Source organism: Notamacropus eugenii, chromosome 5, assembly GCF_028372415.1.
Source record: "Notamacropus eugenii isolate mMacEug1 chromosome 5, mMacEug1.pri_v2, whole genome shotgun sequence".
In the NCBI taxonomy this organism is placed as follows: Eukaryota; Metazoa; Chordata; class Mammalia; order Diprotodontia; family Macropodidae; genus Notamacropus; species Notamacropus eugenii.
This window is the reverse complement of record NC_092876.1, coordinates 19,583,136-19,598,234: the sequence shown is the minus strand read 5'-3', so window position 1 is coordinate 19,598,234 and position 15,099 is coordinate 19,583,136. Positions and strand designations below refer to the sequence as shown.

Sequence of the window (15,099 nt, the reverse complement as noted above, 5' to 3'; positions counted from 1 at the left end):
GGACGCGGTGGTTCCGGGGTGTTGGGCATCCTGGAGGCGTCTCTGCTCGTGTTGTAAAAGAGGAAAAGTGAGGCCACGAGGGTCAGGTGACGTGTCCAGGGTCTCACGGCTGGTGTCTGAGGCGGAATTTGAACCTAGGTCTTCCTGACCCCAGACCAGGCGTGTTCGGTGCTTAATGGATGTTGATCGATTGTCCTGATCAGCCTTATTGGCTGAAGGCAGCTTGGAGGTGGGTGAAATCTGTGAGGTTCCTTCTTCATCTGAGAGCCCAGGAGCCTTGGTGCCGTGAGCCCCTTCTGCCCCAGCTCAGCTTTACTTCTCAGTACCCAGTGGGCAGGGACTGGGGTCCCCAGAGCCAGGGAATTGTTGGCCACCTCCTAAATGACTGAGGACCTGGAACTCGGTTCTCAATTCCTCTTACCTCTCCCAGTGAATGAATGAATGAATGAATGAAGTGGAAAAGTCAGTTATCCAGCTCTTCATTAATATATGCCAGGATCTGCAGTAAGTGCTGTAGTCTCTAGGACCAGAGGGCACATCTGCCCCCATTAGCCCAGCTAATTACAGATGCTGGCCTTTGGAAATCCTTTCCTGAAATCCAAGTATTTTTGATTCCTGAGTCCCTGACCCAAGATGGAATGGGAGTGTGGGGGTTGGGTTATCACCCCTCCTCCCACCTCTGACCTTGCTCCATTCTCTTTATTAGCATTTGTTACTCCCTCACTCCTACCTACCAACTCCTGAATTCTGGAATTCCATGTTCCCCTTTTTTCCCTGGGCCTTTATTCCTCCACCCTCTCACCATCCCCCTTCTTCTCACATTGCACCCTTCTTCTTGGTGGATTTTAGAAATGCTAATGTTTCTCTGAAAAATTTACCCAGACCCAGTTTTCCCTAGCTTCCATCTCTGAGTTTTCCCCGTTGTATGGGGTTAATAGCTCAGTCGATTTATTTCTCAATTTATAGTCCAGCTCTCATACAATTCCTGGACGTACTAAAATAAAAGCACTCCCTGCTTTTGGGGAGTTTACACTCCGTTGGATTGATGTGGGGGGTGGCCACATAATGTATCAATTTTGGGGAGATCTCTGGGGGTGCAGTGCACTGTCTCTTGGGAGATGATTCAAGATCTCTGAACATCAGAGCTAGCCTGGATCTTGGAAATGTTCCAGGCCATTCATCTCTCCTCAGTGACCTGCTGAAGGTGTCCCTTCCAGCCTGTGTCTGAGACCAGACTTGGACCCAGGTCTTCTGATTTTGAGTCTGGCTCTCTGTTCATAATCTGTAAATGATTCCTTAGATCAAGCTTATGCAAGAGGAGACAGATGGAAGGTCATCTCTGAGAGGAGGGTACTAGCTTCTGGGTAAGGAGGAAAAAAAACCAGGGCAGGTCTGCAGAAGGGCAGGTTTGAGCACCATCTGTAAGGACACTAAGGTCCATGGGAGAAGGGAAGATCCTTCCAGGCTGGAGGGAGCAGAGCTAGGGGACAGTTTTCTGTTTGTCTGAGGGGAAGGGGCTGAAAGGCCAGTGAGTGGAGCCTGTGCCTGGAAGGGGCATAATCTAAGAAGAATGCAGAGGTCTGCAGCTCACTTGGATTGTGCCTTATGGCCTCATTATCTAATGAGTTTGATTAGATGACATAAGGTGCCATTTACACAGCTCATAGAGTAAGAAGGGATATTGTGGTATCTTGTTTTGCTCCCAGAAATGCTCTTGAAAAAGAGTAAAACTCCTGGGCTGCTGGGAACTTGTGACAAGGTAAGCATGGGTAACGTGCTTTGCAAGTGATGGTCAAGCACATCCTGGCTTCAGGGGTGGTGACAAACAGCCCAAACCTTAGAGGTCATGCCCAGGTCACAATCATCCTACTACCAAACCTTCCCCATCTGCATAAGGAGGGAATGTAGGGAAATAAAGAGGGAGGAATTTAAATTAACCCTAACTCTAACAGGAAGGAAAGAACTGTCACCTCACTGCTGCTTCTGTATCAGCATTCCTAGTGACCCCACACCCACTGCCTCCTGAGAAGCTGAAAAAACAAGGCTTCCTCTGCCCACAGTCTCTGGCTTCTTTCAGTGAGAATGGGTCTTCCAGAGGGCACTCTAGGAAGGGAAACACTGGGCAGCACCAGCTCCTGGGCTGAGTCCCTGACCTTGCCTGGGAGGTTCCTGTGGTCCCTGAACCATGTTTCTCACAGTTGGGTTTTTAAAAACATTTCTGGGACAAAGAACAAATTAGTATAGAGGAATGTGTAACTACTCCAGTACCTTTGCCCAAGAAAACCCCAAGTGGGGTCAGGAAGAGTGGGACCCAACTGAAAATAACTGAACCCCAACTTCCTTTCAGCACTCAATCCACTAAACTGCTTACTCCAATCATGAAATGTCCATGTCTCCCCTACTTTGAAAAGACCTTCCCTTAACCTTCTCATCCTTCAGCTAGCCTCTTTCCTCCTTTTCACAGGTAACTTCTTAGAAAAAGCTCCCTCTACTGGATGGTCTCTCCTTTTCCCACCCTCTGCTCCCTTCTCCAACATCTGCAAACCATTCAGGCAGCTCAAAGCAATGGTGTCCTTATTTGTAAAGACTCCAGGTCAGGGGTGGGGAACCTGTGGCCTTTGTTACTTTAAAATTAACAAATAGTTTTCATTTATTGAAATTATTCCTAGTAGTTAGGTTTTTACAAAAGAATGTACATTTTAAGTATATCTAATTGAACTTTCTTGAATGCAGCCTGATTTGATTAGACCAGGTGTAGCAACTTGATTGACTTTTCCCTGATTTCGCTGTAGCAATTACTGTTGTCACCCATCCTCACCTGTTGGATAAACACGTCCTTGGAGATTCTCTCCTGTCCTGTTTCTCCTGCTGCCTGTGGGACTGATATCCAAGGGATCCATTAGTCCTTAGTAAGTCCTTCCTCTGGTCTGACTTGGTCTCCTTTGCTCTCTCCCCACCTTCTTCCCTTCCCATGTGGGTAACTTACCCTCAATCCTGGGGCTGCTTTTTTGTAGCTAACTATCAGTCTTCTACATGATGCAAACTGGCTGTATGTAACAGTGGGTTGTGCTGGACTTCACTTAGGTAGACCTGCATTCAAACCCTGCCTCAGATACCTATCAGCTGTGTCAGATCACTCAATCTCTTAGCCTCACTTTCCTCATCTGTATGTTTGAGACACTGCACTGGAGAGCAGAGGAGATACAATGTCTTGTCTTAAGCAAATAGAAGTTAGTGTTGGGTTATTCCTCAGTCTAGAGGTCCCAAGAACCTCCTAGGAGAAATAAAAATAGTAATAGCTCACCTTTTTGTCACACCCATGTGAGAGGAACTTCCAAGCACTTGACCAATGGAATCTGTAGAGCAGCCTTTGAGGGGAGGTGCCATTGTTCTCCCAACTTTATAATTAAGGAAAGTGAGACAAATGTTTCTAGTGACTTGCCAAGAATCACACAGAGGCTGAAGTCAAATGTGAACCCTTGGTTCTTCCTGACTCCAGGCCCAGGCCTCTTTCCCCTGTTCCAACTAGCTGGAATTCCTCCCAGAAGATAAAGTAGCATCAGCTCCCTGAAATCCTATGGTTAGAATCTCAAGGGAAGAAGGGCAAGTAGAGACATAAATAAAGGTTCTTCCAGCTTCAGTCTATTTGGGGAGGCTGGGCAGCCACTTTCCTCATTGGGATGGTTGGGTAATAGAGACAGGATGTCCGGTGATTTGGGTTTGGGGAGAATATTAGCTTTGGTCTCAGAACTTGCAAAGTTTGTTTCAGTGGGGATGTTTTTTTTCCTCTTTCCCAGAATGTCTGTTGGGGTCAGGGGAGGTAGGTCTATAGTTAATTCCCTCAGAATATCTTGGTGGGGTCTGCCAGGTTGTTGGAGGTCTCCTTCAAGATAGAATCACTGGGCTTAGGCTGTGGGAAAAAAAAGCACAACTGAGGATCTGTCTCTGTTCTCATAACCCTGTAAGGAAGCTCAATTTCTTTGACATCCAAGGTAACATTCTGCAGAGAAGCTGTGTCCCCCAAATTCAGTTTGTTTCTTCCACAGTAGCAACCTAGAAGCCATTCCTGATTCTTTCCTGTGTCTTGGTTCCCTTTCCTCAAAGAGCATTAGTTACTAAATCTTGATTATCTTTTTAATTTGTATGAGTCTGAATGTGGTATATTGTTATCTCCAAGTATTACTGTTTTATTGTCTATTTTTGCCTTTCATTTTTTTCTTTTGAGAACTGTCTTTCTCTTTCCCTTCCACTATTTTGCTGAACCACTTTGGAATACTAACTGTACAAAAAATTCTCTCTAGTTGCTCCAAGTAAACAATACTATGCATATGAGCCACTTCCACTCAAAAGACCTGTCTATGAACTTAACTAGATTGACTTAACTAACTTAATAGGCATTGGGGCGAAAAATCTGCTGTGAAGGTCACAGATCTTACTATGCCTAAAGTTCTGTTGTCCCCACATCACTTCCTCTAAGGAAAGTCTAGTGCCTTCCGTATCAATGTGCAATTAAAGAAGCATCTGTTTGCTCTTTAAGAGCTCTACAGAACTGGGTCCCAGCCCCCTCTCCAAGTTGGTTACAAACAGCTCTTCTTCACACAGCACTGAACAGCCAAACTAGCCTTTTGGCTTCTCATCCTTGGTGATGCTCCATCCCAGTCATTGTCTTTATCCTGATTGTTCCCAGGGTTAGAGGGCATCCCTCTCTAAAAACCCCTGTGTTCCGTGGAAAAGCTCTAGAAAAGCTTTTCAGTTCTCAGCTGAGCAGTCAGTTTTTCCACCAAGCCAAGTAGGTTTATAGATATCTGTGTAAATATGTGAATGTATAAATCCGTAGGTAGGTATATGCTTTCTTTTGGCTTTATTTTTCATCCCCAACCTTTCCCTTTCCTTTCCAGTTGAGGAAATGAGACCCTCGGTGCTCTCCCACTCTGCTCCAGGCCCTTAAGGATGAGTGTCGGTCTGTACCCCTAAGGCCTCATTGCCCAGCCCACAGAGCCCCTCCCTGCCCACTACTCCCCATTGCCAGATAAGGTCCCTGAGGGTGGGCACTGGATTTACTTTTGTGAAAAACAAAACGAAAAAGTACCTGAAGGATCATTAAGGATTCTGTGCTAGGATAATGTTCTCCCGTCACCCCAACAGCAATCCGAGGTCAGTCCTTCTCTGGTCCCCTTCCTAATTTTCTGCCATCCTTGTGCCCCAAAACCAACATGTCCTGCTTCCTGTCCCTCTCCCCTTACTATTAGGATTCAGGTTTTGAGCAAGGGAAGAGAAAGAGTTGGGCCTCCCAGGGCATGGAATCAAGTTACTAAATGAGGTAACAGCCAAACCCCTAGACTTAGAGGGAGGTGGGAAGGTTTATATCAGTCGATAAAAGTTTATAAAGTGAGTTGTAACAGGAGCTGGGACCCAGGGGTCCTGATGTCCTGGCCCCAGCTCCCCATTAGGATCCATATTCCCATGAGAGAAGATCTCTTGGTAGATGAAAGCAAGACAGAAGGTAAAGCCCCCTCAGTGTATCAGGAATGGAGATGGGCCAAGGTGGCAAATGTCTCCAGTTTGGAGGAGAGCTCAGTGGGAGTGGTCAGGTCTCAGCCCAGGCTATAGAAAAGAAAGAGGGGTGTGAGAGGGGAGGGAATCAGGGGAGGGGATTGGCTGGGAGAACCAGGAGGCATTTAGGCTGGGCATATCCTTGTGGGGAAAATGAGTGTATTGGGGGAGAGGTGGAAGACGAGTAGATTCTGCTCAGGACATCTGGAGTCCCAGGGAAAGGTAAGGGAGGGAGGGAGGGATGTGGTAGAGAAATGTGTTAGGGGAGCTCAGATAGGACCAGCCAGGTGGGTGGGGGCCCTGGTGTAATTCTCTCCCTGGGGTGATGTTTGGAACCCTGGGATGTACAGGGGAGAATAGGGTTCAATTTAGAAGACTGACAGGAGGGCTGGTCAGGACTCTTGGGATTAGACCAGAGCAGGTTGGCTGGGAACAGAAGCAGTAAGTGGTTAGATCTCTACCTTCTTTGGAGCTAAGGTCTCTATGCATTCTTCATTCAGAACAGAGAACCCTTCATGTTCCCTAGAGTTGAGGTTTCTCTGACCTCTTCCCTTAGGTGTCTCTGCCCAGTTCCTTTGGTGGTGAAATCTCTTTGCCTTTAATTTTGGAAAAAAACTAGCTGAGGTGGAGTCTCCTCTGTGGGCAGAACAGGGCCTTTGTAACCATTCTGAGAGCTTCCCCTCCCTCATTCTTGGCAAGTCAGCATCCACCCTGGGAAGAGAAGGCAAAGTCAAGGTCTCTCCCACCCTGAGGTTCTTCTCCCTCCCCAGGTCACCTTGCAGAGGATCACAGCCTATTCCTAGGCCAAAGACCAAGGAGAATGATTTCTGTGGCTCAGAAACCCTCATCCCAGGTGAGTGCAGTGAATCCACAGGGCTGACCAGCATCAGCAAATCTGTAATCCAAGAGAGCCAAGGAAGCTTTATCCTGTTAGAGGTGGCTTGTCCTTTGCATTGCAGATGGCAGAGAAGAAATTCTCATGTACCTCCTGCCTCAGGCCACACAAATCTTCTCAGGTCTCTTTGAATCCTTCCTACTTAACATTTCTTAGGTCAAGTAAATAAGCATTTAGAAAGTGGCTCCTTTGTGCCAGGCACTATGCTAAAGTTTTGGTTGTGCAAAGAAAGTTTAAGAAATTAACAGTCCCTGCTCTCCATGAGCTCAGTCTAATTGGGAAAAAACATGGCAGCATCGGTGTGCAAATAAGTTCTGCAGGGCATGGATAGGAGGCACTGTGAGAGGGAAGGGACCAGAAATAGGTTGTTTTCAGAAGGGGAGATGTAAGTTGAGATATGAAGGATGCCAGGAGGTCCAAGTGAGCGGGGAGGACATTTCAAGCATGAGAGACAGCCATTGGGAAGGCACAGGGTCAGGGGATGGAGCGTCTTGGTCAAGGACCACCCGGGAAAGATGACTAGAAAGGGTTCAGGAACTGGTTACATGGTATCAGCTGTGCCCCAGGAGCCATTTAAACATTATCTCATTTGATCATTTTGTGAGACTTGTCAAGGTCCTTGCTAGGGACAGGCAGAATGTGACACACAGTGCGCTCTGGTTTATTTATCCAGTGAGGAGAGTGACACACTCATGGACATGGGTGTCTCCCAGTTCCACCGAGGACATAGAGACCAGCTCTCCTCCTGAGGTACATGACCCATCCTGTGGTTAAGATTCCTGAGGCCTTGTAGGCAAGCCTACCAAGATGTTTTGTGTCAGATCAGGTTAGGAGACAGAGAGAGGGAAAGGAACATTTTTAGGAAAAGAAAGAAAGTGTAGATTTAGAGTTAAAGTTAGGAAGGTCTGTCACACAAAAGTGTTTAGTGTAGCTACTTGTACCAGTCCAAAGAAAATGGTAGCTGCTTGATTAGTCAGGTGGTTAATCAACATTTGCTAAGCCCTTTTTGCCTTAGACAGATTAACAGGACAGGAAGTGGGTCCTGAGTTTCCTCAAAGAGATTGGGTGAAGGGAGGTACTTAAGGACATCCAGTATAGCATCCAATGCGGTGAGTTATGGTTTCTCCAAAATTCATTTTTAAAAACCATTACCCACTTTCTGTGTCAAAGCTTCAGTGGCAAGATTTGGGGGATATTAGTGCGGAAGGTGTGAGTATGCTTTGAGAGGTAAAGAAGGAAAGGGATTAGGGGGAATGGGGTGAGCAGAGAGCAGCAGTTACTGGATACAGGTTGGGCTGATTAAGGTGAACTCTCTCCAGTCAGGAGACAGGGCCTCTGGGGGAGGACTCTAGGGGGCTGAGTGAAGCAGGAATCGTGGCAAAGACCACTCCTTGATCTCTGAAGCCTACTTAGTTAGATTACAGGTAGGCCATCTGACCTCCTGGCTCAGACCTTCCTGGGAACTGCAAGTCTGTCAGTGGGTTTTTAGGAGACATCTTAATGTCAAGGAAGAGGGCTGCTTCTGCCAGCCAGGGAGTCTGCCAAGAGGAGGAGTCCAAGGCAGAATTTGCCTAGAAATGTGGACTACATGGAAAACAGAAGGCCTTTCTGAGGGGATCCACCACTCTCTTTCTGCCTCACTCCTGAGTCCCCAGGATTATCCTTTTCCTCCATTCACACTTATGGCTAGAAATTCAGACACCTGCCTTCCCTGCTCCTATTCCTGGTCTCTATCAGCTGCAATGCTATGGCCATGGCAATGACCCCGACCCCTCTTCTTCCTGGACCCTGTCCTAGTTCAAGAGCTTCCTCCTCTCCAAGGCTCATGTTGTGCCTGGGCCAAAATGTAAAACACTGGTTTTTCCCAAGAGCTCCTGTTCCCTCATCTGTCCTTCAACTCCTATTCTCCCTACTTCACTGTATTTTGGCACGAAGTCCCTTCTGCTTCTGAGGAGAAAGACTGCCACGTTAAAACTCTGGCAGTACTAATCCAAAGGACTGGGCCCTACATTTTGAGGTCCTGGCTGCAAATGGAACTGAGAGTGTCCTAAACTAAGTTATGATGTGGTCTCCTCTGAAGTCACATGGATTCTTGTGATATTTTACCCTCTATCAGTGGGTCATAAATTGACCAAACATACTCTTAACATTTGATATAAAGGCCATTTGTTCAGAAATTATAAAGATAAGAGTGAAGAACATCATTGCATTAAAATGACACTATCCTGGTATCTGAATGCAATCCATCTAGAGCAGGGGTGGGGAACCTGCAGCATTCAAGGCCACATGTGAGTTCTGGATCGATAAGTGCAGCTTTTCAACTAAATCCCATTTTATAGGACAAATTTGTCAGATTCGGCAATTAAAGCATCAATGCTAAATTTACAGAGGGCCCTTTCAGGAAAGGAACATTGAAAACTAAGTTAGGTAAAGGGGTAAGGAGTGAGTAGAGGGCAGCAAGGTGGCCCAGTGCATAGGGCCCTGGGCTTGGAATCAGGAAAACTCATGTCATGAGTTCTGACCAGACATCAAACACTTACTAGCTGGGTGGTTCTGAGTCACTTAGGTCACTTAACTGTGTTTGCCTCAGTTCATCATTTGTCGCATGAGCAGGAAATGACAAATCTCTCCTGTATCTTTGCTGAGAAAATCTCAGCTTGGGTCCTAAAACGTCAGACACAACTGAAATAAGTGAATAATGCCAAGCAATGTGTTAAGGCTTGGGGATTCAAACAGAAATGAAGAAAGATTGTCCTTCCCCATAGAGACTCCACTTTGAATAGAAAGACAACACACCAAAGGAAGAGATTTAGGGCAAAGGACACTGGGACAGGGTGGCAGAATCAACAACAAGTGCCAGTGTAGAGCACCAGGGTGCACATGTGCAAATGTGGACGTATTTGGGTTCACCCTCTTCTTACGTAGGAGTTTGGAGGACATGATAGGGAAGGAAATGACACCCAATGATAGGGAAGAGAGAATGTGGGAGGACGGGGAAGGAAAGAGATATGCAAGAGCTTCTGATTAGAACAAGTTAGGGATTCCAGATATGGATTATCAATGAAGAAAAGCATGGCCTTCCTCTAGTGATTGTTCACATTAGGAATGAATAGAATACAGTGAAGAGTTATGATTCAGAACATCTACTGAAAAGAATTGTAAAATCTTGGGAATCTACAAAAATGAGGAAGAGAAAAAATTCTTCAATTGCTCAGAAATTCCATAACAGATATAAAGGAAGCCATATGTGACATATATGAATGCAAGATAATTGAAGTGTTTTAAATGAAATCAAAATAATAAAAAGGTGAAGAGATTTTTAATTAAAAGAAGGAGAATTGCTCCACAATAATACATCTTCATAACCAGTGAATCACATCATTCTGCTAGAAATGGAGAGCATCAAATGCCAAGTGCCTTGGCTAAACACGTTTTGCATGTACCAGATTGTGACAATAGATGGCCCCTCCCAAGCATCAGAGGATTTGAAGAATCAGTCACTTTCTTGTACAGTCTCCATCAGTCTGCTTCTTGACTCATTCTTTTGATTCCCTAAACAACCTAAGCCCAGTGACCCAGAGTTGTAGCAGCATTATGAAATAATTTATTTTTCATAAATTTGCAATGTCTTTCTTATACATTGGCTTAATCTCTAACCCTGTGTGATAAAATTTTACATTTTTAATGATGGAAGGAACCCTCCTTTCCCCATAGTTATTCTTATTTCTCTATAATTACATATTAAAATGAATGAATGTATTTATTCCATGAACAGTTGAAAGCAATCATAAAGCAAAGAGAGAAGATGTTTAAGTATGACTCATCATACCAAGGGTCATCTCAACCCTTCAATATAAGACTAGAGAATTCTTCATTTGGCTGGAGCCAGCGTCATACCACTCAGGTGAGGCCATATTGTGAGTAATCTCTCTTTAGAATTCTTTTCATACTTGTCTCTGCTTCACACTTTATTGCAGACTTTTACCAAATTGACTTGATAGTTTTTGTTCACTCCTGAGAGATCACTGTACCTTTGGGATCCTCCCAGAATCCACAGTCCTAACCAACTTCTCACAAACTCTTCATAAGAATATTCTTAATATGTCACTTAGGACAGAGGTGGAGTTACACATGACCCCACTATCTCCTATACAGATTCTTGTGCATCACTAATAGAGCACATATCTTGTTCCTAATTCCATCAGGAGAAGCATTGTCTAGGAAAACATTTTACTAGCTTTGATTCCATCATGCTTCTCATTTCAAATGTAAAATGCTTTTCTCCATATTCCATTGTGGTCTTAATAACTGATTTCAAGGGTTGGCTCTGACCCTCATAAAGGTCATATGAATATTGGGCAAATCACTTTTCTGGGCTTCAATTTCCTCTTTGAAGTGATGAGAATTGGACTAGAGAAATTTTGGAGTCTCTTTGAGGTCTAAATCTTGTGACTTTTGATGGTTTAGCAGTTGGTGACATTCAAGGATGTGGTTGTGAACTTCACTAAGGAGGAGTGGGGCCTCTTGGACCATTCTCAGAAAGAGTTGTACAAGGAGGTCATGCTGGAGAATGTCCAGAACCTGCTGTCCCTGGGTAAGGACCATTTCCTTTCTTTTCTTGATGTTACTTGTCAGGCCTAAATTTTCACAAGTGGCAGAGAATGGATGCATGTTCTGGTGCATCTCAGCCTCAGAAGCTTCATTGAGTGCACGTTCTTTTGTGTTTACCAACCCTCCATTGGTCTTGGCTTGTTACCTTTTCAAGTTAAATAGTTTACCACCTGTCAGGTGGCAGATCTAGATGCCATATTCCTCCTCTGTGTAGATTTCTAACAACTTCACTGAAAATATCCTGTCAGAAAGAATGGAAGGGGATTCTGGCAAGGTGGCAGAGTAGGACAAGAAGTCCTTGGCTCTCCAACAATCTCCTTAAAGGAAGAAAACAAATTGCCCCAAATTCTAGACAGTGTAAAATACCTGGGAGTCCATGTGCCAAAAGAAGAACAGAAATTAAACTACTCCGATGGAGAATCACTCTAATCTGTTGATATTAAGTCTGGTATCCATGTTGAATTGTGGCTGTTGCTTTTGTTGAACGTGAGTGGTTAGCTTGGAATAAATAAGTCTGATGAGTCCAGCCCTCTGCGGTGTACACTCACCTTGTCACTCTCACAGCCTGTCTGTCTCCTCCTTATGCTGATACAGTTTCTTGAATGCTAGTGTTTGGTCTCAGATTACATAAAATTTTGTTGCATTTCAGCTGGTAATGCCAAGGTCCTGAGCCCCATAAATCTCCACTAACCATTGCTATTGCATATGCTTATGTGTGTATATCTTTTGCTGTATAGATATTTGATTCTTTGTTTTCTTCAGATTTAAAGAGCAGGTTCGAAGAAAATGAAGTGACTAGAAATCTTGGAAGTTTTCTGGAAAAACATGTCCTGCACAGATTGATGAGGGATGGTCCCTGGGACTACAAGTTCACAGATTTCCATGACTCTAATATGAAGTTAGACAAAAGTCCCAAGAGTGACTGTGAATTTGATGAAATTGGAAAGAGGTTCAGACAGTCTTGTATCTTAAATCACTGTAAGAATAAGATCTCAGGGAATGACTGTGTTCAGAGTGGCACTAACAGGAGCAAACTTGGTGCCCATCGAAGAGTCCACAGTGGAGAGAAAACTTTTGAATGTAATCACTGTGGAAAGACTTTCAGAAGAAGCTCCCGTCTTGTTGCTCATGAGAGAATCCATAGTGGAGAGAAACCTTTTCAATGTATTCAATGTGGAAAGACGTTCAGAACACGCTCCCAGCTTGTTGAACATCAGAGAATTCACACTGGACAGAAACCTTATGAATGTAATCAATGTGGAAAGGCTTTCAGAGAGAAGGGCAGTCTTGTTGGCCATCAGAGAATCCACACTGGAGAGAAACCTTATGGATGTAATCACTGTGGAAAGACTTACAAAGACAGGAGTGGTCTTGCTGCACATCAGAGAATCCATACTGGAGAGAAACCGTATCAATGTCATCATTGTGGAAAGGCTTACCGTGGCAACTCCAGTCTTGTTGTACATCAGAGAATCCACACTGGAGAGAAACCTTTTGAATGTCATCAATGTGGAAAGGCGTTCAGAACACGCTCCCAGCTTGGTGAACATCAAAGAATTCACACTGGAGAAAAACCTTATGAATGTAATCATTGTGGAAAAGGTTTCATAACAAGCTCCCGTCTTGTTGTTCATCAGAGAATCCACAGTGAAGAGAAACCTTTTCATTGTAATCAATGTGGAAAGACTTTCAAAGGCAGGAGCAGTCTCGCTGCGCATCAGAGAATCCATACTGGAGAGAAACCTTATGAGTGTAATCAGTGTCGAAAGACTTTTACTACCAGGAGTAAACTTGGGGCCCATCAGAGAATCCACACCGGAGAGAAACCTTATGGTTGTAATCACTGTGGAAAGGCTTACAAAGACAGGAGCGGTCTTGCTGCACATCAGAGAATCCACACTGGCGAGAAACCTTATGAATGTCATCAGTGTGGAAAGGCTTACAGTGCCAGCTCCAGTCTTGTTGTACATCAGAGAATCCATACTGGAGAGAAACCTTATGAATGTAATCAGTGTGGAAAGGCTTTCACTACCAGGAGTAAACTTGGGACCCATCAGAGAATTCACACTGGAGAGAAACCTTATGAATGCCATCAATGTGGAAAGGCTTACACTGGCAGCTCCAGTCTTATTGTACATCAGAGAATCCACACTGGAGAGAAACCTTTTGAATGTCATCAATGTGGAAAGGCTTTCAGAGACAGGTACCATCTTGCTGACCATCAGCGAATCCACACTGGAAAGAAGCCTTATGAATGTAATCAATGTGGAAAGGCTTTCACACACAAGGGAGATTTTGCTGCACATCAGAGAACTCACACTGGAGAAAAACCTTATGAATGTAATCAATGTGGAAAGACTTTCCTAAGGAGGCGGAATCTTGTTATGCATCAGAGAATCCATACTGGAGAGAAACGTTATGAATGTAATCAATGTGGAAAGACTTTAACTACCAGGAGTACACTTGGGGCCCACCAGAGAATCCACACTGGAGAGAAACCTTATGGATGTAATCACTGTGGAAAGGCTTTCATAACAAGCTCCCGTCTTGTTGTTCATCAGAGAATCCACAGTGAAGAGAAGTCTTTTCAATGTAATCAGTGTGGAAAGACTTTCCAAGACAGGAGCAGTCTTGCTGCACATCAGAGAATCCATACTGGAGAGAAACCTTATGAATGTAATCAATGTGGAAAGGCTTTCACAGACAGGGGAGGTTTTGCTGCACATCAGAGAACCCACACTGGAGAAAAGCCTTATGAATGTAATCAATGTGGAAAGGCTTTCTTAAGGAAGTCAAGTCTTGTTGTGCATCAGAGAATCCACAATGGAGAGAAACCTTTTGAATGTCATCACTGTGGAAAGACTTTCAGAACGAGATCCAGTCTTACAGCACATCAGAGAATTCACTGGAGAGAAACCTTATGAATTCAGTCACTTTGGAAAGGATTTCAGAGACAGGGACCATCTTGCTTTCCATCAGGGAATCCACACTGGGCATAAGCCTTATGACTATAACAAATGTGGAAGGACTTTTCCAGTGAGGTAGAGTCTTGTGACCTGGCCATCAGTGAATCCATAGTGGATAAAATGACTTTCACAAAGAGCTCCCATCTTGCTGGACTTCAGATAATCCACACTGCGTACAAGCGTTTAAATATCATTGGCATGAAAATGATTTTGCACAGAGATGCGTTCTTGCTACAGAATCAAGAAGTCTTATGGATGTAATTAGTGTTGAAAGACTTTTAGATACTCCTCTCATTTTGCTACTCACCATATAAATGTAATGTAATTACAATGTAATAAATGTGGAAAGTCTTTCACACAGAATTACCATCTTGCTTTACATCAGAGAATTCACACTGGGGAGAATCCTCAGAATTTAATTATACTGCAAAATGTTTCACACAGCAATCTACTATTGGTATATATCAAAAAAAAAATGGTACAGCAGAGAGAAGTCTTATGAATGCATTAAATGTGGAATGATTTTTCCACTGCTCTCAGATTTAACTAAACATCGTAGACTTCCCACTAGGGGTGAACCTCATGACTGTCATGAATGTGTCAGACCTTTTAGTTACCACTCTTACCATATATAACAAGAGCTTCCACACTTGGGAGAAATTTTATGACTATAATCAGGGTGGTGATGCCTTTTAGCAACAATCATGTCCTATTTTCCTTCTCAGAATTCTCCTGAGATAGAAATCTGATCATTGTCATGAAGAAGGAAAGAAATTCAAATGGAGTTCAAAGCTTCTTGAGGATTAGAGAAAACATTGTGAGGAGCAGTTCCCTGTGGTCTCAACATCACCTCTTACTTTCTATTAGAGGATTCTTTGTGGCAAGAAGCCTCACCAATGTGCTCTGGGAATCATGTTTTCCTCTGGAGGATGGTGATCAGTAGACAACCTTGTTCCTACTGGAATGAAGGTGGGAAGGGATTTCCCTAGAGGTTCTACTTGACTGTACTTTGGAGAAATCATGCTGGAGATAAAGCTTTGGATCTAATTAACAAGGGAAGACCTCTTGCTGCAG

The 15,099-nt window shown here is 44.1% G+C and overlaps 1 protein-coding gene across 1 annotated transcript in view; it reads left to right on the top strand.

Annotated features, from left to right (window-relative positions):
- The window catches only part of LOC140508282 (uncharacterized), a 216,110-nt gene that overhangs the window by 145,593 nt on the left and 55,418 nt on the right, over positions 1–15,099 (top strand). The window contains 3 exon segments of the mRNA XM_072616081.1: positions 6,324–6,406; positions 10,224–10,352; positions 10,916–11,042. Coding sequence (XP_072472182.1) covers positions 6,324–6,406; positions 10,224–10,352; positions 10,916–11,042 — 339 coding nt within the window.